The 27,019-nt window shown below is 43.1% G+C and overlaps 1 protein-coding gene across 1 annotated transcript; it reads left to right on the top strand.

Annotated features, from left to right (window-relative positions):
* Positions 1–9,136: 9,136 nt before the first annotated feature.
* On the top strand, positions 9,137–26,272 carry klhdc10 (kelch domain containing 10). Its single transcript, XM_052509275.1, has 9 exons — positions 9,137–9,427; positions 16,405–16,626; positions 18,635–18,789; positions 21,137–21,285; positions 21,483–21,567; positions 22,287–22,353; positions 22,450–22,497; positions 23,157–23,296; positions 23,796–26,272. The coding sequence occupies exons 1-9, from the start codon at positions 9,343–9,345 to the stop codon at positions 24,003–24,005; spliced, it is 1,161 nt and encodes a 386-aa protein (XP_052365235.1). The 5' UTR covers positions 9,137–9,342; the 3' UTR covers positions 24,006–26,272.
* Positions 26,273–27,019: the final 747 nt, after the last annotated feature.

Here is a 27,019-nt window from a genome sequence, read left to right as displayed (position 1 = left end):
TGGCACATTCTTGGGAAGGTGTAACGGGAAATTCCCGTCTCACTAAAAGAGGGTGAGGACCCACCCGTAACAGACCTCCACTGTGGGACGCGTCTGGGAGGAAACACAACATCTACGAAACCTAGAAGGACAACTGAACTGATTTCACAAGTCAATTTAAATGAATGTGTTGAAGAAGAAAAAAAAATACAACAATAAAACCAAACATAAAAATGAAGAAAGGTAACATCGTCTTTTTATTTTTTAACAAGACAAGTCAGTTAATAACAAATTCTTAGTTACAATGCCAGCCTACCCCAGTCAAACCTTAACCCGGAAGAGGCTGGGCCAATTGTGCACCACCCTATGGGACTCCCAATCACGGCCGGTTGTGATACAGCCTGGAATTGAACCAGGATCTGTGGTGACGCCTCTAGTACTGAGATGCAGTGTCTTAGACCGCTGTGCCACTCAGGAGCCCAAAAGTCTTAAGAGAACGCTATAACTAGTCTTAGGAGAAGGCTAGAGTGAGGGAAGGAAAAGCCCCACTGACAATTGTCTTTAGGCATTTATGGGACGTGTCTAAAGGTCTGAGAATCAATGATAATAGCACAAGGTGTTATTGAGCACGAGGTGCTATTTTATATGTATAGGAAGTAGCGGCAAGAGAACCGTTGAAGATACATATGTATGCATAGGAAATAACAACAAGACAATCGTTGAAGATGCATAAGGAGTAATAAGGGAGATTACTGAATGTGTTTGGGAATAGTACTGAGTGAATGTGGATGTGAGTATTGTGTGATTGACTAATTAACTGAACAGGGGTTTAGCCCCGGTGTGAGAGTTGTGTGAGTGTGGGATGGTGTGATAAACTGAAAGAGTTCAACAAAGGATTTAATATGGTGAATGTGAAATAGTAAGAGTAGGATGGAGGATCCATGCTGGGAAACAAAAGGGCTGTGTAGTGCAATGGATAAAACATTTGTTAAGGGGGTACTGACCTGTTGTATTCGGCACACATGACAAATAAAGTTTGATTTGATTTGATTGGAACCAAACATAAGACTGGACCAGATGGACAGATGGAGATTTCTGTGAGAGGCCAACTTGATGAGAAAGAAGGAGAAGAAGCCTGGCTGGCCTTTCTCAGAGGGCAACTATTTCATGGGGCCCCCTTGTATCCGCCACTGCCAAATCCTCCACCAGCAGTGTAGCATTTCGCTACACTCGCATTAACATCTGCTAACCATGTGTATGTGACAAATAAAATTTGATTTGACGGAGATGGTGGCCTCCCACCCCCACTTAACCAATTCTTGTAGATCAATGATTGGCTAAAAGATATACCTGAAGAACTGTGGGCTAAATCAAAGACCGACATTGCACGCATGAAAGGAGCTGCGCAAGTTGTGCTTATTCCAAAAAGCATCCACAGACCTTACAAAGCTCAGTACCCTTTTTTTACAAAGCCAAAAAGGTCATCAAATCAAATCAAATTGTATTTGTCACATGCGCCGAATACAACAGTGAAATGATTACTTACAAGCACTTAACCAACAATTCAGTTTTAAGAAAATACCCCCAAAAATTGACATATAAAAGTAACAAATAATTAAAGAGCAGCAATAAAATAACAATAGCGAGGATATATGCAGGGGTTAACGGTACAGAGTCAATGTGTGGGGGCACCGGTTAGTTGAGGTAATATGTACAGGTAGGTAGAGTTATCAAAGTGACTATGCATCGATAATAACAGAGAGTAGCAGCAGCGCAGATGGGGTGGGGCTATGCAAATAGTCTGGGTAGTCATTCCCATTCATAGTGCGCTTGTTGAAAGAGGCGCTCTGGTTCTCTGCCCGAATTCGCCATGTAACAGAACAATTTTCCCTGTTAGGAAACAATCTGGTGATTATCGTGTTGTGCAAGACCTTAGAATAGTAAATGATGCTGTAGATGCTAGAGCACCCCTGATGCTTAACACTGTTTATCCCAGGTGCCTCCATGTAGTTGCTGTTTTTCAGTAATTGATTTAGCTAATGCTTTCTTTCTTTTCTCTTCTCTTCTTTTGTTGCTCCTGGAGGGAGTATTTTGGTTCAGTATGTTGACCGTTTTTTGGTTTGCTCACAATCAGAAGAATTATGTCACAAGGTCGCTCTGTCATTGTTGATTTTTTTTTGCAGAAAATTGTCATAAGGTTTCCCCCAGTAAGATGCAATTATGCCGAAGCTCCGTTAAATATTTGGGTCATGAGTCATGACATAACTTCTGATGGTCGCGCCCTCTCCAAAGATAGATATTTGGTCATGAGTCATGACATTACTTCTCAAGGTCGCGCCCTCTCCAAAGATAGATATTTGGTCATGAGTCATGACATTATTTCTGAGGGTCGCGCCCTCTCCAAAGCCTTAACCTGTTATGCCCTCTCCAAAGCCTTAACCTGTTATGCCCTCTCCAAAGCCTTAACCTGTTATGCCCTCTCCAAAGATACAGTACCAGGCAAGAGTTTGGACACACCTACTCATTCCAGTTTTTTTATGTTGGTGGATACGGGTGCTACTACCTCCACTTTTGGTAAAGGTACAAGACCCTAACCAATAAAGCTATAATGTCACAACTCCTACCGTAGGTGGCTCCCCTTCCTGTTCGGGTGGCGGTCGTCGTCACCGGCCTACTAGCTGCCACTGATCCCTTGTTTCCCCTTTTCTGTGTATTGGTTTCACCTGTGTTTAGTTTAGGCTGATTGGTTGGGCTTTATTTACCAGCCGGCACACCTGCTGGTTGTGCGGGATTATTTCGATGTAAATCAAATCAAATCAAATCAACATTTATTTGTCACATACACATGGTTAGCAGATGTTAATGCGAGTGTAGCGAAATGCTTGTGCTTCTAGTTCCGACAATGCAGTAATAACCAACAAGTAATCTAACTAACAATTCCAAAACTACTGTCTTATACACAGTGTGAGGGGATAAAGAATATGTACATAAAGATATATGAATGAGTGATGGTACAGAGCAGCATAGGCAAGATACAGTAGATGGTATCGAGTACAGTATATACATATGAGATGAGTATGTAAACAAAGTGGTATAGTTAAAGTGGCTAGTGATACATGTATTACATAAGGATGCAGTAGATGATATAGAGTATAGTATATACGTATGCATATGAGATGAATAATGTAGGGTATGTAACATTATATTAGGTAGCATTGTTTAAAGTGGCTAGTGATATATTTTACATCATTTCCCATGCATGTGTACACGGCTGTATGTCACGGTTGTCAGTGTGTTGGGGTTTTTGCTGGACTGTTTAAGTCCCCCGTGTTTGGGGCATTTGTTTTGGTTGGCATCTGTTCACCGTTGTGGTGCATTAAAAGTAAGCGCTGCCCTGAACTCTCTGCTTCCTGCGCCTGACTTCTTCCCCACTACACCCCGGGTGTAACGGTCTTCTTCCTCCTCTGACGAGGAGCCCTGACTATACTAAAACAAAGACAAAACTAAGGTCAGAACGTGACACCGGGCGTTACATATAAACACTTCTGGGATTTCCTCCACCCCAATAATACATTGTGAAACAAAACCTTTGCCCCATTCCATAGGATCAATGAATGTTGAAAATGATTTTCTGTATTCACCCACCCAACCGTAACTTGTTAGGTAGAGACTTGTTAACTAAACTTAATGCTACAGTTTATTGTACCCCAGATAGAGTTTTCGTTGATGTCCCAAAATATCAGATATTAAACCAATGAGTAAGCAGGCAAATTGAGGAGAGGGCACTCCCAGGAGGAGTGATGGTCTGACACTGCCTCCCAGTCTATTTTGTCTCAGATGCCAGAAACCTTATGGACAGAATATTCCAATGACAGTGGACTGTTGATCCCAGAAAGAAACTCTAGTCTAGATAGCTACTTAAAAAAGGAAGCTCTCTCCGAAGTTTATTGCTCCCCTTCTGAATTGGCCAATGTAGTTTATCATTTTGGCGCATTACATATGAATCTCAAAATAATAGACATTTAATGAGTGTGAAGCAGAAAGTGAATATCCAACAGAAATTGGTAATAAATATTAAGAGTAGACTTAAATGCAAACACTGCCTTCCAATAAGGAAAAAGTTATCATGTTTGTTTTGTTTGTTTTGAAACCTTACAGTGGCGGTGAAAGCAGAACACAGTTTGATAGTGATCCGTGTGCATTAGCAGTAGTGATTGAGAGGGTCTATCCTATTGGGAAGAAAGGGAGGGTCCTAGTTGAAGGAAACAGATATGGAGACTAGTGAAAGTAACAAAGCGAATGGTAATATTAGTGGCTTTCAAATAGCCCTCTGATAAGGCAATATCTTAGTAATTTGAAGGAGTAAATGTTTCAATACAAGGTCACATGATGAACAGAGGGATTGAGCCTTGGGACTAATATAATATTAGAGGCTGCCATTTGGTGTTTTGTTGAAAGATAAGCTTCCTGTGGACCAATAGATAAGCCACCTGTGAAAGTGAACGGTACTCACTGAAAACAGGCTGTATTGACACAGTGGTCAAATTTGGGACAGAGGTATGAATAATTGAATAAGATACGTATTTGACAACATTCTATTATTATTACTCAATTCGATAGTTTGAATATACCAGTGATTTAAGTAAGAAGGTAATGTCATCTAAAACAATCATCTGTTTCCATGACGTGGAACACTGTCCAGAATTGGAGTAAATCCAAGTAAATGTTTTAGTTCCGAATACTGAGCTGATAAGTCAGCACCAACTTTTTGAAGGCCCTAGCAGATTTTCTAAAAAACAGGTTTTATATTTTGATGTCACAGGAAGTAAATAAGGGATACCTAGGATAGGATAAGTAGGATAAGTAATCCTTCTCACCCCCCCCCCCCTAAAAGATTTAGATGCACTATTGTAAAGTGGCTGTTCCACTGGATGTCATAAGGTGAATGCACCAATTTGTAAGTCGCTCTGGATAAGAGCGTCTGCTAAATGACTTAAATGTAAATGTAAATGTAAATACAGAACAGGTCAATGCAACCCAATTGTGGTAAGAGCTTGGAAACAATCTGAGTCTACAGATCCCTTGTGTATGTGTGTGTTTTTTAGATTGTACAACCCAGAGTGAAGGGTTTGAAGGTATGAAGTGTTTGGTATAATGTGTTGATTTCACTTACTTTAATAGAAGAATAGAACCTCCTTTGATAGCTTAAAATTGAACGATGATTATCACAGTGTAAAAAGGAGGGAAAGTGAGGGAAAGTGTTGTTGTCTGAAGAGATAGCATTGAATTGTACACAGAATCTCCTCTCCCTTTATCTTGGTTCATGCAGTTGACTGTGACCTCTTCCTCAGACCAATTGTCAGGACGTCGAGAACATTGTTCTGGGAACCAAAAGTACTATCTCAGTTTCAAGGTCCCAGGTTTGGAAGAAGAAGCCTTGTGAGGTGTCAGTCAGTCACATGCAGGAACCAACGTTTTAATGATGAATAATGAATAATGTCAATCATGCTTATTTGACTTGTTTGAGTAGCAGTATAAGAGTACTGAAAGGGAATGCCCTCCTCAGAGATTTCATCAAGCTTGGACACTCAACGTCAACAAAACTGAGGATATGATTGTGGACTTCAGGAAACAGCAGAGGGAACACCCCCCTATCCACATCGATGGAACAGTAGTGGAGAGGGTAGTAAGTTTTAAGTTCCTCGGCGTACACATCACAGACAAACTGAATTGGTCCACCCACACAGACAGCATCGTGAAGAAGGCGCAGCAGCGCCTCTTCAACCTCAGGAGGCTGAAGAAATTTGGCTTGTCACCAAAAGCACTCACAAACTTCTACAGATGCACAATCAAGAGCATCCTGTCGGGCTGTATCACCGCCTGGTACGGCAACTGCTCCGCCCACAACCGTAAGGCTCTCCAGAGGGTAGTGAGGTCTGCACAACGCATCACCGGGGGCAAACTACCTGCCCTCCAGGACACCTACACCACCCGATGTCATAGGAAGGCCATAAAGATCATCAAGGACAACAACCACCCGAGCCACTGCCTGTTCACCCCGCTATCGTCCAGAAGGCGAGGTCAGTACAGGTGCATCAAAGCTGGGACCGAGAGACTGAAAAACAGCTTCTATCTCAAGGCCATCAGACTGTTAAACAGCCACCACTAACATTGAGTGGCTGCTGCCAACACACTGACTCAACTCCAGCCACTTTAATAATGGGAATTGATGGGATTGATGTAAAATATATCACCAGCCACTTTAAACAATGCTACTTAATATAATGTTTACATACCCTACATTATTTATCTCATATGTATACGTATATACTATACTCTATATCATCTACTGCATCTTTATGTAATACATGTATCACTAGCCACTTTAAACTATGCCACTTTGTTTACATACTCATCTCATATGTATATACTGTACTCGATACCATCTACTGCATCTTGCCTATGCCACTCTGTACCATTACTCATTCATATATCTTTATGTACATATTCTTTATCCCTTTACACTTATGTGTATAAGGTAGTAGTTTTTGAATTGTTAGCTAGATTACTCGTTGGTCATTACTGCATTGTCGGAACTAGAAGCACAAGCATTTCGCTACACTCACATTAACATCTGCTAACCATGTGTATGTGACAAATACAATTTGATTTGATTTGATTTATACGGCCAATATACGACGGTTAAGGTATGTTCTTATGCACGACGCAACGCGGAGTGCCTGGATACAGCCCAAAGCCGTGGCATACTACTGTCACGCCCTGACCGTAGAGATCTTTTTATTCTCTATGTTTGGTTGGTCAGGGTGTGACTCGGGTGGGAAACTCTATGTTCTGTGTTTCTATGTTTTGGTATGGTTCTTAATCAGGGACAGCTGTCTATCGTTGTCTCTGATTGGGAATCATACTTAGGCAGCCTTTTTTCCTTTTGTATTTTGTGGGTAGTTGTCTTTGTTAGTGGCCTGTATAGCCATAGTAAGCGCTGTGGTTCTTGTTTTGTTGGTGCCATTTATAATAAAGTAAAATGTACGCTCACCACGCTGCACCTTGGTCCGGTCATTTCCACGATTTTGACGATGGCATTCGTGACAATTTAAGCTTGTTTCAGGGTCAGCTAGCCAAATCAAGGCTAGTGGAATCAACTGGTTGTGCACAGCACACAGAGTTTTGGCATCATCACCACACATCAGATGTTACAACCTGTGACAAGGCTGCACAACTGGCCATTCTCCTTACAGATTTGATTGTTTATTGACAGAAACAGTGTGAAATGAAGGGGACACAGAGAGAAATGAGATCAAAGTACGGGCCAGTAGGTGACGGGATTCTTAGCCACACATGGGTACCAGAGGCCAGTGGTTGACATGACCAGGGATATATCTGGCATCATCCATCCATAGATTTGTGGAGAAACATTAGCAGATAATGAACTCATCAATTTCCATTGCACTAAAGAATTTGAGATCACAGTTTTTTTAACCCTTATTTCACCAGTTAAGCTGACTGAAAACACATTCTCATCTACAGCAACAACCTGGGGAATAGTTACAGGGGAGAGGAAGGGGGACGAATGAGCCAATTGGAAGCAGTTCAGTTGTGTAAAGAAAAACAACCCATTTTGGCAAGAGCTGGAGTTCAATTCAAAGATTGTCTGGTACCATCTGATGGCCATAAGCAGGTTATCTACAACAGTGGCCTCATCAGGGTCCCTCTTCCACCTTACTGTCCGAAGACACTTTCAGCTGACATCATGACAGAGAGAAAGGAGACAGAGAAAATAAGACATAACACCAGCCCCAAGGACCATTGGGGTATGTTGTAGAATGCTGGCTGGCGAGTTATATGTACAATATGAGATTTAGGTTTGGGCGACATGGGCAGCCGCCCTTGGCGGCATCTCGTTGGGGGCGGCACGGGGTGGCCGCAAAAATTTGGATTGGTGACATTTACGCGATCGGTTTTCTATTGCTGATTTGCACGTTACGTCAATGATATCATGTCACCGTGTGGGACTGTGGGTCAATTAACCTTGTCGGAGTGGGCGTCCTGATTCAAGTTTGTGAGCTAGGCAGGCTACTGCCTGGGAAGGTCTACCACTCAGAAGTACGAGATGGGGAGGGGGCGGGGGTAGGTTGACCTCAGGTCTCCCCACTGGAAGCCCAAGTTAGTGCACCTCTAACTTTGTACAGTACTAATTCCATTAGTAAAATCAGTCACACTACGAAATGTTACCAAATAAACCACAATTCATTCATAGTTTCACAGACATATTGTTGTTGTTCCCCTCAGGGAGCCATATAAGCTAGAACCACAACTGGTTGTGGCTGAAACTCTGGCAATAAGCACAGCCATCCAGGACAGGGAGGGTAAGGAAGTCATTGCCATCCAATCAGTTAAATTACCCTGAGAAAGTGAACTGACAGATAGACGTTGTCTTCATATAATTTCATATTGTGGAATTTAAATGATCAACAGGCAATTGTTTAAAACATAAATGCTTCTTTCAATAAATAAAATGTATTTCCCTCTTGGTTATTTTCAGCTCAATCTTGTCTGGAAATCCAAGAGGGAATGTCCAACAGTTCTAGGATTTTATGACTATTGTCAGTGATGTGATTTTGCTTCATGAATTGATAGTGTCAATAAAGTGTTTTCGTCCCTGATGAATATTTTCAACCTCAACAATTTCATGTGGCCTAGGTATGAATAAATACATGTTCATTTGACTTTAAGCCTTGTTCTATTAACCAAGTCACAGTGACACATTATTAGTAATTGGGAATTCATGCTTAATCCATCATTATGCAACATATGCCAAACTTTTTGCATTAAATCCAAGTCATTTATGGACAATTAGAAAAATAGGACGATCTATGAACTATGCAAAGCGCTCAATTATGCACCCTGGTTTATTTTCAACATAGTATGTACCTTGCCCCGCCCACAATTTTGTCGTCACTAGTTATCACAGCCACAAAGTCAAACCCCGCCCATTACTTAAATGTATCTTCTCAAAATAGGATTTTAAACCTAACTCTAACCTTAACCACACTGCCAACCTTATGTCTAACCTTGGCCTTAAATTAAGACCAAAAAGCAAATGTTTGTTTTCATGAATATTTACGATGGCTGTGGTAACTAGTGGAAACCCAATAACTTTCCTACGCGATGCACATCAATAACAGGCTCTCTGATTGGTCAGGGACACCTGAACGGTGCATTTGTAAATGGCTTTCCTTGGGAATAATGTAACGTTTTATTTGTTGTAATGTATTATCAGCACCTTAAAGCATTTTGTCGCAATTTTGAGTAACATTTTGTTGATCGTCTTGGATCTGGGAAACGATGTCGGCCGCAGAAGGCAATCGCAGTTCGGAACAACTGAATAAATTCGAGAAACTGACAGTGAGGCCTCCAGTCAGAGTAGCAGGTCAGTCAAAAACAACATACTACTGTAGCATATCCAGCTAGCTAACGTTAGCCATATTACTAGAGACCTGTCCGCTGGTAACGTTACTGTTATGAAACCAATTCAATGAATATGATTGACAAAATCCGCTAATCTTGATTGCAGCGGTTAACTGGGTTTTTGTGCTATTGACATTGAAAGGCAAGATGTTTAACCAAATGTAACAATAGCGGCGACCTAGGTAGCTAACTAGTTAGCCTCTGTCTGAACCACTAACTGGCTAACGTTACCTAGGTAGGTAATTAGCTATCTATGTTTATTTTGGTTTGCTCAGAGAGCAATAAACCATGGAAACACCGTTTAAGAATAAAATATGAAAGTAAACAATCTCATATTAGCCTAATCTACTAACGTTATTAGCTGGATTGCAAATGTTTTAGCTGACTAACGTTAATTCTAGCTAATGTTATTTCACAGATGTAAGTTATTTGCGCTTCATGTTGTTGGCTGAACCCGAATCTGGCTTTACAGGAGACATCCATTAATAAGGCCATATTCTGGTTCAGTTGTTGGCTCTACAAATGTTTGATACATAACGTTCGCTAGACTGACATCACTATGATTATGGAAAGATGGTTGGTGGTCGACTCATCTGCAGAAATGCTCAACTCCAGGTGATCCTCCGTCCTTCCAAAAAAATATGTTTAGTAGAACCTGATTCATACATTTAACTTAAGCTATTGACCACGGTATTGATTGATTTACCGTATGCGAATGACCTCGACACTGACTCCAAACCACCAAGATGAGAGAGAATTATGGATGAGAAATTGATCATATTTCATTATACACATTATCACATTATTTTGGGCATTAGGCCTTCTATTGTTGGCAATACACAGGAATATAACAATGCTGTTTAATAATCACATATATACTGATGCCGGATGGATTTGTGTTTGTTACATCAAGGACTGCATCCGGAGCCCCAGGTACTGCAACCCTTGTTCATAGTAACATAGAGTTCGCCAGCTTGTAGTCTCAAATACCGGAAATCGGTTGCATCTGGTTCGTTCAGCAATTCCTATGGTGGGAGGGAATGGGGTTTTGGAATAAACACTGAAATTAAGGTCTGAAGTTAACACAGGTTTAGGATATATTATGTTTTTTCCCCATGTGAGATAATATCAGTCAATTCACAGGACCTTTATGAATTATGAAGACTATGTGCTTGTTTTGATTAAATAAATGCTTAAAGTGACATTAGCTAATGAAGATTATCACAAAACGTATAAGATCTCCTAAACCTGTGTTTACCACAGACCTTATTTTCTCTGTTTATCAATATAAATTCCCAATAGACTTTGGCTAATGAGCCATGGCAGAGTTAGTTCCTACAAAAAGACGCCATTACTATTGCTCTCTGTAGTTATAGTTGTCTGTGGCCTACTACTTAGCTGCTGTGCAAAATCCAGGCAATGCCTTGCTTCTTCTAAAATTATGTTGTGTGTGTGCACGAAGGACATGTGCTAATGAGAATGCATGCTGTGGAAAGAGGCTAGACTACATGCTGTGGAAAGAGGCTAGGCTACATGCTGTAGAAAGAGGTTAGGCTACATGCTGTAGAAAGAGGCTAGGCTACATGCTGTAGAAAGAGGCTAGGCTACATGCTGTAGAAAGAGGCTAGGCTACATGCTGTAGAAAGAGGCTAGGCTACATGCTGTAGAAAGAGGCTAGGCTACATGCTGTAGAAAGAGGCTAGGCTACATGCTGTAGAAAGAGGCTAGGCTACATGCTGTAGAAAGAGGCTAGGCTACATGCTGTAGAAAGAGGCTAGGCGACATGCATGCCATTGTACATGCACTCTTCTCTGTAACTCATGATCACTGAGCAGATGTAATCCTAGGCTGGTTTTCAGCGGCTGGTGAAATGTGCTACTGTACAGACACAGGAACACTTATAAATCGTATGTCCAGATAAGCTTATGTATGTTTCTTTCAATGCGTGGACATTGAGTGACATTGTAAAATGCCACCTAGCAACATAGAGAGGACACAAGTGCCTGGGCAATATAAAGCCAGGCTGTCAGACCAGCTCAAAAAGTTGAATGCATGGGGATGTTTTTAGGGCCTGGGAGAACAGAATGCGTGGGGATGTTTAGGGCCTGGGAGAACAGAATGCGTGGGGATGTTTAGGGCCTGGGAGAACAGAATGCGTGGGGATGTTTAGGGCCTGGGAGAACAGAATGCGTGGGGATGTTTAGGGCCTGGGAGAACAGAATGCGTGGGGATGTTTAGGGCCTGGGAGAACAGAATGCGTGGGGATGTTTAGGGCCTGGGAGAACAGAATGCGTGGGGATGTTTATGTTTTTAGGGCCTGGGAGAACAGAATGCGTGGGGATGTTTAGGGCCTGGGAGAACAGAATGCGTGGGGATGTTTAGGGCCTGGGAGAACAGAATGCGTGGGGATGTTTAGGGCCTGGGAGAACAGAATGCGTGGGGATGTTTAGGGCCTGGGAGAACAGAATGCGTGGGGATGTTTAGGGCCTGGGAGAACAGAATGCGTGGGGATGTTTAGGGCCTGGGAGAACAGAATGCGTGGGGATGTTTAGGGCCTGGGAGAACAGAATGCGTGGGGATGTTTAGGGCCTGGGAGAACAGAATGCGTGGGGATGTTTAGGGCCTGGGAGAACAGAATGCGTGGGGATGTTTAGGGCCTGGGAGAACAGAGTGCGTGGGGATGTTTAGGGCCTGGGAGAACAGAGTGCGTGGGGATGTTTAGGGCCTGGGAGAACAGAGTGCGTGGGGATGTTTAGGGCCTGGGAGAACAGAATGCGTGGGGATGTTTAGGGCCTGGGAGAACAGAATGCGTGGGGATGTTTAGGGCCTGGGAGAACAGAATGCGTGGGGATGTTTAGGGCCTGGGAGAACAGAGTGCGTGGGGATGTTTAGGGCCTGGGAGAACAGAATGCGTGGGGATGTTTAGGGCCTGGGAGAACAGAGTGCGTGGGGATGTTTAGGGCCTGGGAGAACAGAATGCGTGGGGATGTTTAGGGCCTGGGAGAACAGAATGCGTGGGGATGTTTAGGGCCTGGGAGAACAGAATGCGTGGGGATGTTTAGGGCCTGGGAGAACAGAGTGCGTGGGGATGTTTAGGGCCTGGGAGAACAGAATGCGTGGGGATGTTTAGGGCCTGGGAGAACAGAATGCGTGGGGATGTTTAGGGCCTGGGAGAACAGAGTGCGTGGGGATGTTTAGGGCCTGGGAGAACAACAGTGTGACAGGAACTGGGCCAATGGACAGTGACAGTGTGACTTTCCCCTGACCTAAGGTAGCCTAGGTCCTGTACTTCATTAAAGTATAGCATTTTTGTCTTCTAGTAGAGTGGATTTGATTATGCCTGCCCTACATTGAGACTGAAGATGAAGAATGACCTGTGCTCAAACCCATTTCTTATCTCGTCTAGACATTTTAGACCATTTCATTGATCATTAAGTGAACTCTCCACCCACCCGGTTCACCGGGCCATGAAACTCACCTTATGTTAGTGTCTTTTTGTCACCTTCCAGCACACACTCATTTTGTTGATTCTCTCTGACTGTCAGCTCAGTCAGTAGAGCATGGCACTTGCAACGCCAGGGTTGTGGGTTCAATTCCCACGGGGGACCAGTACTTACAAATATACCATAAATGTCTCTGGATAAGAGCGTCTGATAACTGATTTAGAATGTAAGAATCAGTGTGTTCTCTACGTGCCAGCTGCCAGTCTAATAGCTGACTACTCACCCTAATCCTTATGTGGCTGGCTACTGAATTGATGCATCCAAATGAGAATGACATTTTTTCATTATGTTGGCTACTTTAGATTTTTGGGAACACACTGGTATCAGCAGCAGTGTTGCAGGTTATGGACCAAATGCCCAGCCTAGGAATTAGGCTATTGGTGGTGAGCTCTGTGTTTTTACTGCGGAGAGGAAAGTCATGCAGCTGAAAGGTGAAGGTGGCAGGGCTCTTGTGATCTCTCTTGGTGGACTGTCACTGTGGAAAAGAGCGCCCCATAGGTGGGACCTTTTGAAAGTTGTGTTCCTAAGTCTGAGATGTTTTGTTTTCAGTGAATCTACACACACACACACACACACAGTTTGTTTTTCTATCCCTGTGGGGACCAAACATTTATTCCCATCAAAAATACGATTTTCTCTAACCCTAATTCTAACCCTTAAACTAAGCCTAAAATAGCCTTTGCCTTATTGGGGACCTGGGAAATGTCCCCACAAGGGAACATTTTCCTTGTTTTTCTATGGTTGTGGGGACAGGAGGATAGTAATACACACTCTATTATATTACTCAGTCTGCTCTGCTGTGTGCACCACCCTGGGATTTAAAAAGTACCATACCATCCTCTACCACGAGGATAGTAATACACTCTATTATATTACTGTCTGTTCTGCTGTGTGCATCACCCTGGGATTTAAAAAGTACCATACCATCCTCTACCATCCTCTACCTGCTCTGCTGTGTGCACCACCCTGGGATTTAGGGATAGTAATACATGCTCTATTATATTACTCAGTCTGCTCTGCTGTGTGCACCACCCTGGGATTTAAAAGTACCATACCATCCTCTACCACGAGGATAGTAATACACACTCTATTATATTACTCAGTCTGTTCTGCTGTGTGCACCACCCTGGGATTTAAAAGTACCATACCATCCTCTACCACGAGGATAGTAATACATGCTATTATATTACTGTCTGCTCTGCTGTGTGCATCACCCTGGGATTTAAAAAGTACCATACCATCCTCTACCACGAGGATAGTAATACACTCTATTATATTACAGTCTGCTCTGCTGTGTGCACCACCCTGGGATTTAAAAAGTACCATACCATCCTCTACCACGAGGATAGTAATACACACTCTATTATATTACTCAGTCTGCTCTGCTGTGTGCACCACCCTGGGATTTAAAAAGTACCATACCATCCTCTACCACGAGGATAGTAATACATGCTCTATTATATTACTCAGTCTGCTCTGCTGTGTGCACCACCCTGGGATTTAAAAAGTACCATACCATCCTCTACCACGAGGATAGTAATACACTCTATTATATTACAGTCTGTTCTGCTGTGTGCACCACCCTGGGATTTAAAAAGTACCATACCATCCTCTACCACGAGGATAGTAATACACTCTATTATATTACAGTCTGCTCTGCTGTGTGCACCACCCTGGGATTTAAACGAGGATAGTACCATACCATCCTCTACCACGAGGATAGTACCATACCATCCTCTACCACGAGGATATTACTCAGTCTGCTTACCCTGGGATTTAAAAGTACCATACCATCCTCAGTCTGCTCTGCTGTGTGCACCACCCTGGGATTTAAAAGTACCATACCATCCTCTACCACGAGGATAGTAATACACTCTATTATATTACTGTCTGCTCTGCTGTGTGCACCACCCTGGGATTTAAAAAGTACCATACCATCCTCTACCACGAGGATAGTAATACACTCTATTATATTACTGTCTGCTCTGCTGTGTGCACCACCCTGGGATTTAAAAAGTACCATACCATCCTCTACAAGGAGGATAGTAATACATGCTCTATTATATTACTCAGTCTGCTCTGCTGTGTGCACCACCCTGGGATTTAAAAAGTACCATACCATCCTCTACCACGAGGATAGTAATACACTCTATTATATTACTGTCTGCTCTGCTGTGTGCACCACCCTGGGATTTAAAAAGTACCATACCATCCTCTACCACGAGGATAGTAATACACTCTATTATATTACTCAGTCTGCTCTGCTGTGTGCACCACCCTGGGATTTAAAAAGTACCATACCATCCTCTACCACGAGGATAGTAATACACTCTATTATATTACTGTCTGCTCTGCTGTGTGCACCACCCTGGGATTTAAAAAGTACCATACCATCCTCTACCACGAGGATAGTAATACACTCTATTATATTACTGTCTGCTCTGCTGTGTGCACCACCCTGGGATTTAAAAAGTACCATACCATCCTCTACCACGAGGATAGTAATACACTCTATTATATTACTGTCTGCTCTGCTGTGTGCACCACCCTGGGATTTAAAAAGTACCATACCATCCTCTACAAGGAGGATAGTAATACATGCTCTATTATATTACTCAGTCTGCTCTGCTGTGTTTAAAAGCACCACCCTGGGATTTAAATTACTCAGTCTGCTCTGCTGTGTGCACCATTTACCATCCTCTACCACGAGGATAGTAATACACTCTATTATATTACTCAGTCTGCTCTGCTGTGTGCACCACCCTGGGATTTAAAAAGTACCATACCATCCTCTACCACGAGGATAGTAATACACTCTATTATATTACTCAGTCTGCTCTGCTGTGTGCACCACCCTGGGGTTTAAAAAGTACCATGATGCCAGCAAGACGCACCTACTTGCTTTATTAGTTTGACCAGGTATATTATACTGTAGTTGCTGTGCTTCTTTATCACAAATGTTCCACACAACTTCACTAGCTTAGTGCTTACACAATAGAAACCTCCGGAATCCCAGATTGCAACATGGAAGGACCTTGCTCAGACAGCTTAGGCTAGTCCTCAACTAGTGGGTTTTCAAAATTCCAGAAATCCTGGTTTGAGAAATCCAGATATCCTGCTTATTCCATTCTGATTCCGGTCGTCTTCCAACTAATATTTTTTGGTAAGTTTACCGGAATCTTGCAGCTCTATCAACTAGTCAAACTGTCCTGTTTTACATCTTCTAGTTGGAACAGTTTATATTTTTTGATCAACGGTTATTATCATGGCAGCATGATGAACCAATGAAGATTAACACAGGACTGATGAAGGATGGCCAACTAGGCTATGTGTGATTCCTGGAGTAGTAGCCCGCTGTAGCTTAACATCTCTCTCCACCTTGACCCTTACTGTCATCCTCCTCCTAATACCTCTACCACTCTGTACCACCCCACAGGTCTCCATATGCCCCCAGCTCGGAGCGGGCATCGCTGCGTGGCAGACAACACCAACCTGTACGTGTTCGGGGGGTACAACCCGGACTATGATGAGTCGGGCGGCCAGGAGAACGAGGACTACCCGCTGTTCAGGGAGCTGTGGAGGTACCACTTTGCCACGGGCACCTGGCAGCAGATCCGTACAGAGGGCTACATGCCCACCGAGCTGGCCTCCATGTCAGGTAAGGGAACCAGTAGGATTGTTTATTTCAGGTATGGAATTTAAAGGGACACTACAGTGAAAATGATCTTTTAGCCTATCGTCTCCCTTGATGTATTATCTTCAGCTACCGAAGGGTATGTGTGTTCAGGGGTACTGAAGGGTATGTGTGTTCAGGGGTACTGAAGGGTATGTGTGTTCAGGGGTACTGAAGGGTATGTGTGTTCAGGGGTACTGAAGGGTATGTGTGTTCAGGGGTACTGAAGGGTATGTGTGTTCAGGGGTACTGAAGGGTATGTGTGTTCAGGGGTACTGAAGGGTATGTGTGTTCAGGGGTACTGAAGGGTATGTGTGTTCAGGGGTACTGAAGGGTATGTGTGTTCAGGGGTACTGAAGGGTATGTGTGTTCAGGGGTACTGAAGGGTATGTGTGTTCAGGGGTACTGAAGGGTATGTGTGTTCAGGGGTACCGAAGGGTATGTGTGTTCAGGGGTACCGAAGGGTATGTGTGTTCAGGGGTACCGAAGGGTATGTGTGTTCAGGGGTACCGAAGGGTATGTGTGTTCAGGGGTACCGAAGGGTATGTGTGTTCAGGGGTACCGAAGGGTATGTGTGTTCAGGGGTACCGAAGGGTATGTGTGTTCAGGGGTACCGAAGGGTATGTGTGTTCAGGGGTACCGAAGGGTATGTGTGTTCAGGGGTACCGAAGGGTATTGTGTGTTCAGGGGTACCGAAGGGTATTGTGTGTTCAGGGGTACCGAAGGGTATTGTGTGTTCAGGGGTACCGAAGGGTATTGTGTGTTCAGGGGTACCGAAGGGTATTGTGTGTTCAGGGGTACCGAAGGGTATTGTGTGTTCAGGGGTACCGAAGGGTATTGTGTGTTCAGGGGTACCGAAGGGTATTGTGTGTTCAGGGGTACCGAAGGGTATTGTGTGTTCAGGGGTACCGAAGGGTATTGTGTGTTCAGGGGTACCGAAGGGTATTGTGTGTTCAGGGGTACCGAAGGGTATTGTGTGTTTATGAGTCCCGTGTGGCTCAGTTGGTGTTGTGTAGTGGCTTTGCTGGCATGCATCTAAAAAAAATATCTATATATTTTTTTTTTAAACATTTGCCCCACCATGATTTACATTGAATTTTTTTTTTTTTTTTTTTAACCTTTTATTTAACTAGGCAAGTCAGTTAAGAACACATTTTTATGCTAAAATCGCCACTGATCTTCAGTATAAATGTAGCTCATTGAGCAGTCTAAGCACAGATTTGACAGTCATTCAGTACAACTGAAATACCAGGGCCCATCTACTGTAGTAATTTACCCTGGACATTTATGAATGGAAAACTCAGGTTGCAGTAGTTACTTATTTACTTTTTCATTTCCAATGCATGTAATCCATCAATAACAACTTAATACAGTATGATCACTTCTTATCAAGAGGGTAAAATAAAATATCCTACAATTTTCCACATCAAAATTTTTTAAATTAAATCAAACCAAGCATGATTGTATGAAAGAATGGTTGAATGAACAAGCACTGCTGGTGGGGGTCAAACTGATTTAGAACCCAGTCACTTGTGACGAGTTTTGGTTAGTAAAATATGATTTAGCTAACTCATTGATGTATTAAATCACGAAAGAGCATTTCTGTACCTCAGTAACATCAAATGGACTGTTTGATAAATAATTGGTCTGTGGATGATTTTTCGTTTTTACCTCGTCATCCCATGACATTATGACCTCAGAAGACAATGGATTATCAAGTTTAGTGATTTGGTGAAAAGCCTCCACATGGACAATCCCACCTGCTGTCAGACCGTTGGGAATAGTGTCCAGTAGGCATGACTATGGGAGGGACTTCAAATCTTATTGGTTGAAAACACATATTTAGCAAATGTTATTTTGGGTGTAGTGAAATGCTTGTAAAATAAGTCCAATAAGAAACACTTTGTTTCCGTTGCAAAATGTCTTAAGGTTTTGCTACTGTGTGCCCTAATGAACACGACCCAGCTTAAACCTTCAGTATTGTGTCCCTCAGCTGTTTTACATGGAAACAATCTGCTGGTGTTCGGTGGCACTGGGATTCCCTTTGGGGAAAACAACGGGAATGATGTCCACGTCTGCAACGTCAAGTACAAGCGGTGGTCGCTGCTCAACTGCCGAGGGAAGAAGCCCAACCGAATCTACGGACAGGTAGGCCAATCAAATCCGGCATTACTGGCTCATCTCTGATTATCTTCTCTACTGGTTCTGTCTGCCACTGCCTCCTTGGCTTGCTCTGGACTCTGGGGTTTAGGCCTTCACTCCGTTTCCTGTTAAAGGGTACCTCCACCACTTTTCAACCTCATTCATTATCTCCAGTACCATATCAGTGTATACATACTATGCCTTTGGAAAGTATTCAGACACCTTGACTTTTTCCACATTTTGTTAGGTTACAGCCTTATTCTAAAATTGATTAAAAACCTTTTTTACCCTCATCAATCTACACACAATACCCCATAATGACAAAGCAGAAACTTGTTTTTTTGAATGTTTGCTAAAAAATAAATAAATGCTATCACATTTACATAAGTATTCAGACCCTTTACTCAGTACTTCGTTGAAGCACCTTTGGTAGCGATTATAGCCTCGAGTCTTCTTGGGTATGACGCTACAAGCTTGGCAAACCTGTATTTGGGGAGTTTCTCCCATTCTTCTCTGTAGATCCTCTCAAGCTCTGTCAGGTTAGATAGGGAGTGTCGCTGCACAGCTATTTTCAGGTCTCCAGAGATGTTCGATCGGGTTCAAGTCCGGGCTCTGGCTGGGCCACTCAAGGACATTCAGAGACTTGTCCCGAAGCCACTCCTGCATTGTGTTGGCTGTGTGCTTAGGGTTGATGTCCTGTTGGAAGATAAACCCTTCGACCAAGTCTGAGGTCCTAAGCGCTCTGGAGCAGGTTTTCATCAAGGATCTCATTCTACTTTGCTCCGTTCATCTTTGCCTCCATCCTGACTAGTCTCCCAGTCCCTGCCGCTGAAAAATATCTTCACAGCATGATTCTGCCACCTCCATGCTTCACAGTAAGGATGGTGCCAGGTTTCCTCTAGACGTGACGCTTGGCATTCAGGCCAAACAGCTCAATTTTGGTTTCATCAGACCAGAGAATCTTGTTTCTCATGGTCTGAGAGTGTTTGGGTGCCTTTTGGCAAACTCCAAGCGGCTGTCGTGTGCCTTTTTACTGAGGAGTGGCTTCAGTCTGGCTACTCTACCATAAAGGCCTAATTGGTGGAGTGCTGCAGAGATGGTTGTCCTTCTGGAAGTTTCTCCCATCTCCACAGAGGAACTCTAGAGCTCTGTCAGAGTGACCATCAGGTTCTTGGTCACCTCCCTGACCAAGACCCTTCTCTCCCAATTGCTCAGTTTGGTCGGGCAGCCAGCTCTAGGAAGAGTCTTGGTGGTTCCAAACTTCTTCTATTTAAGAATGATGGAGGCCACTGTGTTCTAGGGGACCTTGAATGCTGGAGAAATGTTTTGGTACCCTTTCCCAGATCTGTGCATCAACACAATCCTGTCTCGGAGCTCTATGGACAATTCCTTCGACCTCATGGCTTGGTATTTGCTCTGACATGCACTGTCAACTGCGGGGCCTTATATAGACAGGTGTGTGCCTTTTCAAATCATGTCCAATCAATCAAGTTGTAGAAACATCTCAAGGATGATCAATGGAAACAGGGTGCACCTGGAGTCTCATAGCAAAGGGTCTGAATACTTAATACATTTTATAATAAGGCTGTAACATAACAAAATGTGGAAAAGTTCAAGTCACTGTAAGTGAAACAGCACCTTTCTGTGATCAGTAGTTATAAACACAAGAAGGGCCCTGAAAAAAATGCTTCTCTGTGACATCACAGGGTAGGATTAAAAGTGAAAAAAGGGATTTTGTGTCTCAGTCTGCAACACGTTTCTAGCCAGAGGGAGGGTTTTTCTTGCTGCCCACGTCACCGTGAATCTGTGTTTTAAAATCAGTTTTTCAAAATGTTTAAACTTTTGATGATGTCATTGGATAGAACTTTTTAACGTCATATTTAGTTCTACAAAATGTAGAAATGCACTGTTTTCACTTGTAGACACGGGGCGGCAGCGTAGCCTAGTGGTTAGAGCGTTGGACTAGTAACCAGAAGGTTGCGAGTTCAAACCCCCGAGCTGACAAGGTTCTGCCCCTGAACAGGCAGTTAACCCACTGTTCCCAGGCCGTCATTGAAAATAAGAATGTGTTCTTAACTGACTTGCCTGGTTAAATAAAGGTAAATATTGAGTTGGAGGTAATGACCATTAGAGTAGAAAGCTCTTAAGCGTTTTGACATGCATTTGTAAAATTTGAATAAAATCTGATTGACTTAACTAGAATTCCTGAGGGATAGGTAGAGGCATTAAAGGATCCCAGGGGAGCATATTATATAGCATATGTAGATATAGGCAATCCTTGCAAATAAAAATATTTATTGTTGATTTCCATTAAAGTTTGATTTGGTAGCCATTTTGTTTCTCTCTCCCCAAGGCGATGGCCATCATTAACAGCTTCCTGTATGTGTTTGGGGGTACGACGGGTTACATCTACAGCACAGACCTGCACAGACTGGACCTGAACACCAGAGAGTGGATCCACCTCAAACCCAACAACCCACCAGACGACCTGCCTGAGGAACGGTGAGTGTCACGCCTTAATCGGTCCCACCGGATCATGTCATTGTCCCTCCCTGTTTCAGTCCAATTTCTTCTGTTTGGTGTCTAGTGAATACACCCCAGTCACTGGGCAGCATGAGTGATGATCTGACATTTTCCTTTCAGCTCCTAGAGGAGCAGAGGACCTCATAAGTAATGAGTCATGTCTGTTTGTGTCACAGGTACAGACATGAAATAGCACACGACCGTCAGAGGATATACATCCTGGGAGGAGGGACTTCCTGGACCTCCTATCCTCTGGACAAGGTAGTACACCAACCTGTCATCAACATAAACCCTGTTCCAATCACTTTCACCTATCCATCCAATTCAGATCAGTGATAAGTTCAAGGAAGGTCAGAAGAATGATCGTAAACCTGTGATGGTAGTGAGTCTGACTAGGCAAACAGACAGCTAATCTAGGTAGTTTGGTCACTTGGTGGTTTTCAGGCTATTTTTAGTGCTTTAAAGTCATAAAGATCGAGGAAGCAGCCACTTCTGCCACTGAGTGAGGCTGAGTGATGAGGCTGGGTTATGAGGCTGGGTTATGAGGCTGGGTTATGAGGCTGGGTTATGAGGCTGGGTTATGAGGCTGGGTTATGAGGCTGGGTTATGAGGCTGGGTTATGAGGCTGGGTTATGAGGCTGGGTTATGAGGCTGGGTTATGAGGCTGGGTTATGAGGCTGGGTTATGAGGCTGGGTTATGAGGCTGGGTTATGAGGCTGGGTTATGAGGCTGGGTTATGAGGCTGGGTTATGAGGCTGGGTTATGAGGCTGGGTTATGAGGCTGGGTTATGAGGCTGGGTTATGAGGCTGGGTTATGAGGCTGGGTTATGAGGCTGGGTTATGAGGCTGGGTTATGAGGCTGGGTTATGAGGCTGGGTTATGAGGCTGGGTTATGAGGCTGGGTTACGCGGCTGGGTTACGCGGCCAGGTTATGGTTGTGTGTGTTGGAGGTGAACTAATTTCCTTTTTGTTTGTACCAGATACATGCGTACAACCTGGAGACAAATTCCTGGGAGGAGATATCAACCAAGCCTCATGATAAAATAGGTTTGTGTTTGATGTTTTAATAGAAAACTAATGTGCTGTCTATGGGTCTGTTTATTCACATATCATTACTCATCCAATTGCTTTGGGTTTTGACAGGGTACCCTGCTCCCAGGAGATGTCACAGCTGTGTGCAGATACGGAACGGTGAGATTCTTATCATTTATTCTATAGCAGTAGTATTACAATGTTTGTACAGGAGGTGTAGTGGTATCGTTGCCCAGACCACTTATCCTTCTAACGGTGTTGGTTTTATCAGAGCCACTTTCAGAAGTCTTCATTAGTCTTCATTAGTCTGCTTCTGTCTGCCTCCGCATCTCATTCAACAGTTCCATTCAATATCCCAAATAGGGTTTGAAAAAAATAGTTAATTTTCATCATCCCATCAATATATTCTAACTGGTCTCAGTCTAACCCATGATGTTGTGTCTCAGTCTAACCCATGATGTTGTGTCTCAGTCTGGTCTCAGTCTAACCCATGATGTTGTGTCTCAGTCTGGTCTCAGTCTAACCCATGATGTTGTGTCTCAGTCTGGTCTCAGTCTAACCCATGATGTTGTGTCTCAGTCTAACCCATGATGTTGTGTCTCAGTCTGGTCTCAGTCTAACCCATGATGTTGTGTCTCAGTCTGGTCTCAGTCTAACCCATGATGTTGTGTCTCAGTCTGGTCTCAGTCTAACCCATGATGTTGTGTCTCAGTCTGGTCTCAGTCTAACCCATGATGTTGTGTCTCAGTCTGGTCTCAGTCTAACCCATGATGTTGTGTCTCAGTCTGGTCTCAGTCTAACCCATGATGTTGTCTCAGATGTGTTTCTATGTGGAGGTTACAACGGTGAAGTCATTGTGGCTGATCTGTGGAAGATCAACCTGCAGACGTTCCAGTGGACCAAGCTCCCAGCAGTGATGCCTGAGCCAGCCTATTTCCACTGTGCTGCTGTGACCCCGGTCAGTAGGGCTCTACACTAGAGGAAACCTCAGCTGTTTATTATGTAGTAGTTACGCATTTCGCTGGTTTCAAGATCTAGCATAGTAGACTTAAAAGGAAACGCCACTCAAAAACTAGCAATGTTGATACAGTCCCAAAATGTTTTGCATGTCAGCAGTCAAACTTCCAAGATATTGGACTTTCAAGAAGCAAAGTGTCACTTGATGATGTTCCTTTAATAAGGTGCAATGTCTCCTTCCCCCTCTCTACTACCTCATCTCAGAACTCATTTGTAAGTCCCTTCATCTCTCTGGCCGAAGACCATTTCTGTTTCCAATCCAACTAGCTTTATTGGCACGATTAGTCAGTATATTCTTACACTGCCAAAACAAGAACACAGGATCATCCTAAATCAATAACCACAATTCAATATCCCGCTCATATTTCACTCACTCTCTCTGTGCGACTGACTGTTGCATGACGATAAAGGTTTCTGATTGTGATCTTCTCTCCGATCAGGCTGGCTGCATGTACATCCACGGTGGTGTGGTGAACATCCACGAGAACAAGCGGACTGGCTCCCTGTTTAAGATCTGGCTGGCAGTGCCCAGCCTACTGGAGCTGTGCTGGGAGCGTCTGCTCAAGGCCCACCCCCAGCTGGCTCAGTTACCCACCATGCAGCTCCTCCACCTGGGCCTCACACAGGAACTCATTGAGCGCTTGAAATAAAGGAGGAAGGATGGATGATGTCGGATGGAGAACACAGGATTTATTTTTAAGGGGGTCGCCTTGAAGGAGTTGATGGTCCCTCTGCCTACGTAGCCCCGCCTTAAAACCAAAAACAATGGGATGCCTTTTTTCTTTTTGCGTTTGGACGTCTGATTTTAAAGGGAATCCAAGTGGAATGTTTCTTTACCCCGCCCCCATTCCCCTGTCTTGCCTGTGTTAAACAAGGTCGCCACCCCCTCACACACGCTTCTAGCCTCTCAATCCGCCTGCCTACAGACCCAGAAATCATTTGCTCCACGGCTTTCAGATTCACGTCGACCCTCACTACTTTCTCATTTTATATTGGCCTTCATGACTTTAATAAGAATGCCATTTCAGAGGAATGATTATTTATTTGAAGGACATTTATTTGTATGTATTTTCATGAGACATTCTGTTCGCCATTTCTCTCACATTTATTCTCTCTACGTATAATTAGGAAAGTTAGGCTTGGAGTCAGATGAAAAGTTACACCAGACAGTTGGCATGTTTTTGTGTTACAAGGGGAAGGTAGTATTGGTACCACCCTCATGCCAGACTTAGACGCAGGTTGTCGTCGCCACTTTTCCCTATTCAAGGCTTATTAACAGACAGTCTGATTTTAATAGTTTGTGTGTGAAGAACAGACTGATGCTACTGTAGTTGGGTCTCTAATAGACCACTTCCCTTTCACCTAATATCACACCACACTCCTCATACCCATTTAACACTGATTCAGTTATCCAATATGCATTCAGGTATCTTGGATACAGGTATTTGAAACAATTATCTCTGGTAGTTATCTCTGATATACAGTTCTCTGTGATGGTTATCTGTATCAGTGTCCCAAATTGCACCCTATTCTCTCTATAGTGCACTACTTTTGACCAAGGGACTTATCCCTTATACCCACCATAGTAGAAACCTAATATCAATGGAAGATGGGTAAGAGTCAAAACACCTGGTCTCCATTCATTCTGAAATGTATCAGTCACTTTAGTATGCTTGTGGAAAGTCCATTTGTAAACTAAATCATCCCATCACTGTGAATATGGTGCTCCTTAAATGTTTTTATTTAAATAAAATGTTCAATTTCTGTTCCAACTTTTACTCCATCTTTGCTAATAGAACAAATATTAACAGATTTTTGTGAATCTGTTTTAAGTAGAATACTGACATTGATCTGATTCATTCAGTGCCTTTCCCAAAGTTTCAATGATATTGAAGTACCACAACCTAGACAGAAGGTAACACGAGTAATGGTTTAGCTCGATCCAAACATACTGACCATTTAAACATGACTCCCATTTGGGATCGCTTCTCCCTCTCTATAATTTCCCCTCCCAAAGAGAACATATGCACCACTTGTCAGATCAGTCAACAATGCATTGAATCTTTATTCTGTGCCCTTTCCAAACACATTGAATCTTTATTCTGTGCCCTTTCCAAACACATTGAATCTTTATTCTGTGCCCTTTCCAAACACATTGAATCTTTATTCTGTGCCCTTTCCAAACACATTGAATCTTTATTCTGTGCCCTTTCCAAACACATTGAATCTTTATTCTGTGCCCTTTCCAAACACATTGAATCTTTATTCTGTGCCCTTTCCAAACACATTGAATCTTTATTCTGTGCCCTTTCCAAACACATTGAATCTTTATTCTGTGCCCTTTCCAAACACATTGAACGGCTCCATTGTCAAGCAATCATTGGACAAATAGTTGAAGCAGCAATAATGTGGGAATGTATTTATGCTGCTGTATTTATGGATGCTTTAGAGTTCATGTTGTACTTGGGAGCTGAATCGGAACAGTATTCTGCTGTTAGGCTCAATGTATGCAGACAGAGTGCCAGGGTCAGATAATCAACACAGATCAGATGCTGAGTTGGGAACGTGGTTTAACGCCAAATATTATGGCACCTTGAATTCAATGCCATTAAATCTGCCTTGTGGAACAAAATAGTATTTATTGATCATTGCCAAGGGGGGTAGTTTAAAACGTCAATGAATACCCATGATTCCCTACTCCCCATCAAGGAAATGCCTAAATCTGTGCCTGTCCTCATTCTATTACACCTCTTCTCCGCATGTCATTAGCCACCTTTTAAGTTGGAAAAGTAGTCTCCCCTGGACTTGAATCCTTGCCGTGCAGCAAATGGTTAAGGCGATCGCTGAATTGATAATTGTATTGGTGAATGTTTAATTTTTCGATTGTTGACGAGTCAATAAACATGTACTGTAAATAGTTTTGTATCACCTTTGTTTGCTTAGCCTGGTCACAGATCTGTTTGTGTGGTCTTGCCAACACCAGTGGTCATTGTCACAAGTTGAAGCTAGACAGCACAAACTGATCTGGGAATGGTTTGTCTGCTTCAACAATGTAATGGTAACTGGCATGGAATGAGCTGCCATCCTTGTAGTGCACACTTTACCAAGTACTTGCCTAATAGTCAAGATTTATTTAACCACCATAACATCCTCTGTGCAACATGCACATTGAAATTGGCATGCCCTTGCTTATGACTAGATACCATTCCTTTACAAAATGAGTTGTGTGGAAGGTTGTTTACCTGCCTGCTCAGGTACAAGACCTTGTTGAAATAGACCTGGCTGCACCTTATCCAATGCAATACTTTGCAAAGAATCACAAGAATAGAAAACAGAGCAGGAAGGTTGAGAAAGTGGCAGTAAATGTGTACTTCTTCCCATACAAATCCTAGCATTACACCATGTGTAGATGTTGTGGTCCATACAAATCCTAGCATTACACCATGTGTAGATGTTGTGGTCCATACAAATCCTAGCATTACACCATGTGTAGATGTTTTGGTCCATACAAATCCTAGCATTACACCATGTGTAGATGTTTTGGTCCATACAAATCCTAGCATTACACCATGTGTAGATGTTTTGGTCCATACAAATCCTAGCATTACACCATGTGTAGATGTTTTGGTCCATACAAATCCTAGCATTACACCATGTGTAGATG

Source organism: Oncorhynchus keta, unplaced genomic scaffold (genome assembly GCF_023373465.1).
Source record: "Oncorhynchus keta strain PuntledgeMale-10-30-2019 unplaced genomic scaffold, Oket_V2 Un_contig_4274_pilon_pilon, whole genome shotgun sequence".
In the NCBI taxonomy this organism is placed as follows: Eukaryota; Metazoa; Chordata; class Actinopteri; order Salmoniformes; family Salmonidae; genus Oncorhynchus; species Oncorhynchus keta.
Note: the sequence above shows the minus strand (reverse complement) of the source record. Positions and strands in the feature narration are given on the sequence as shown.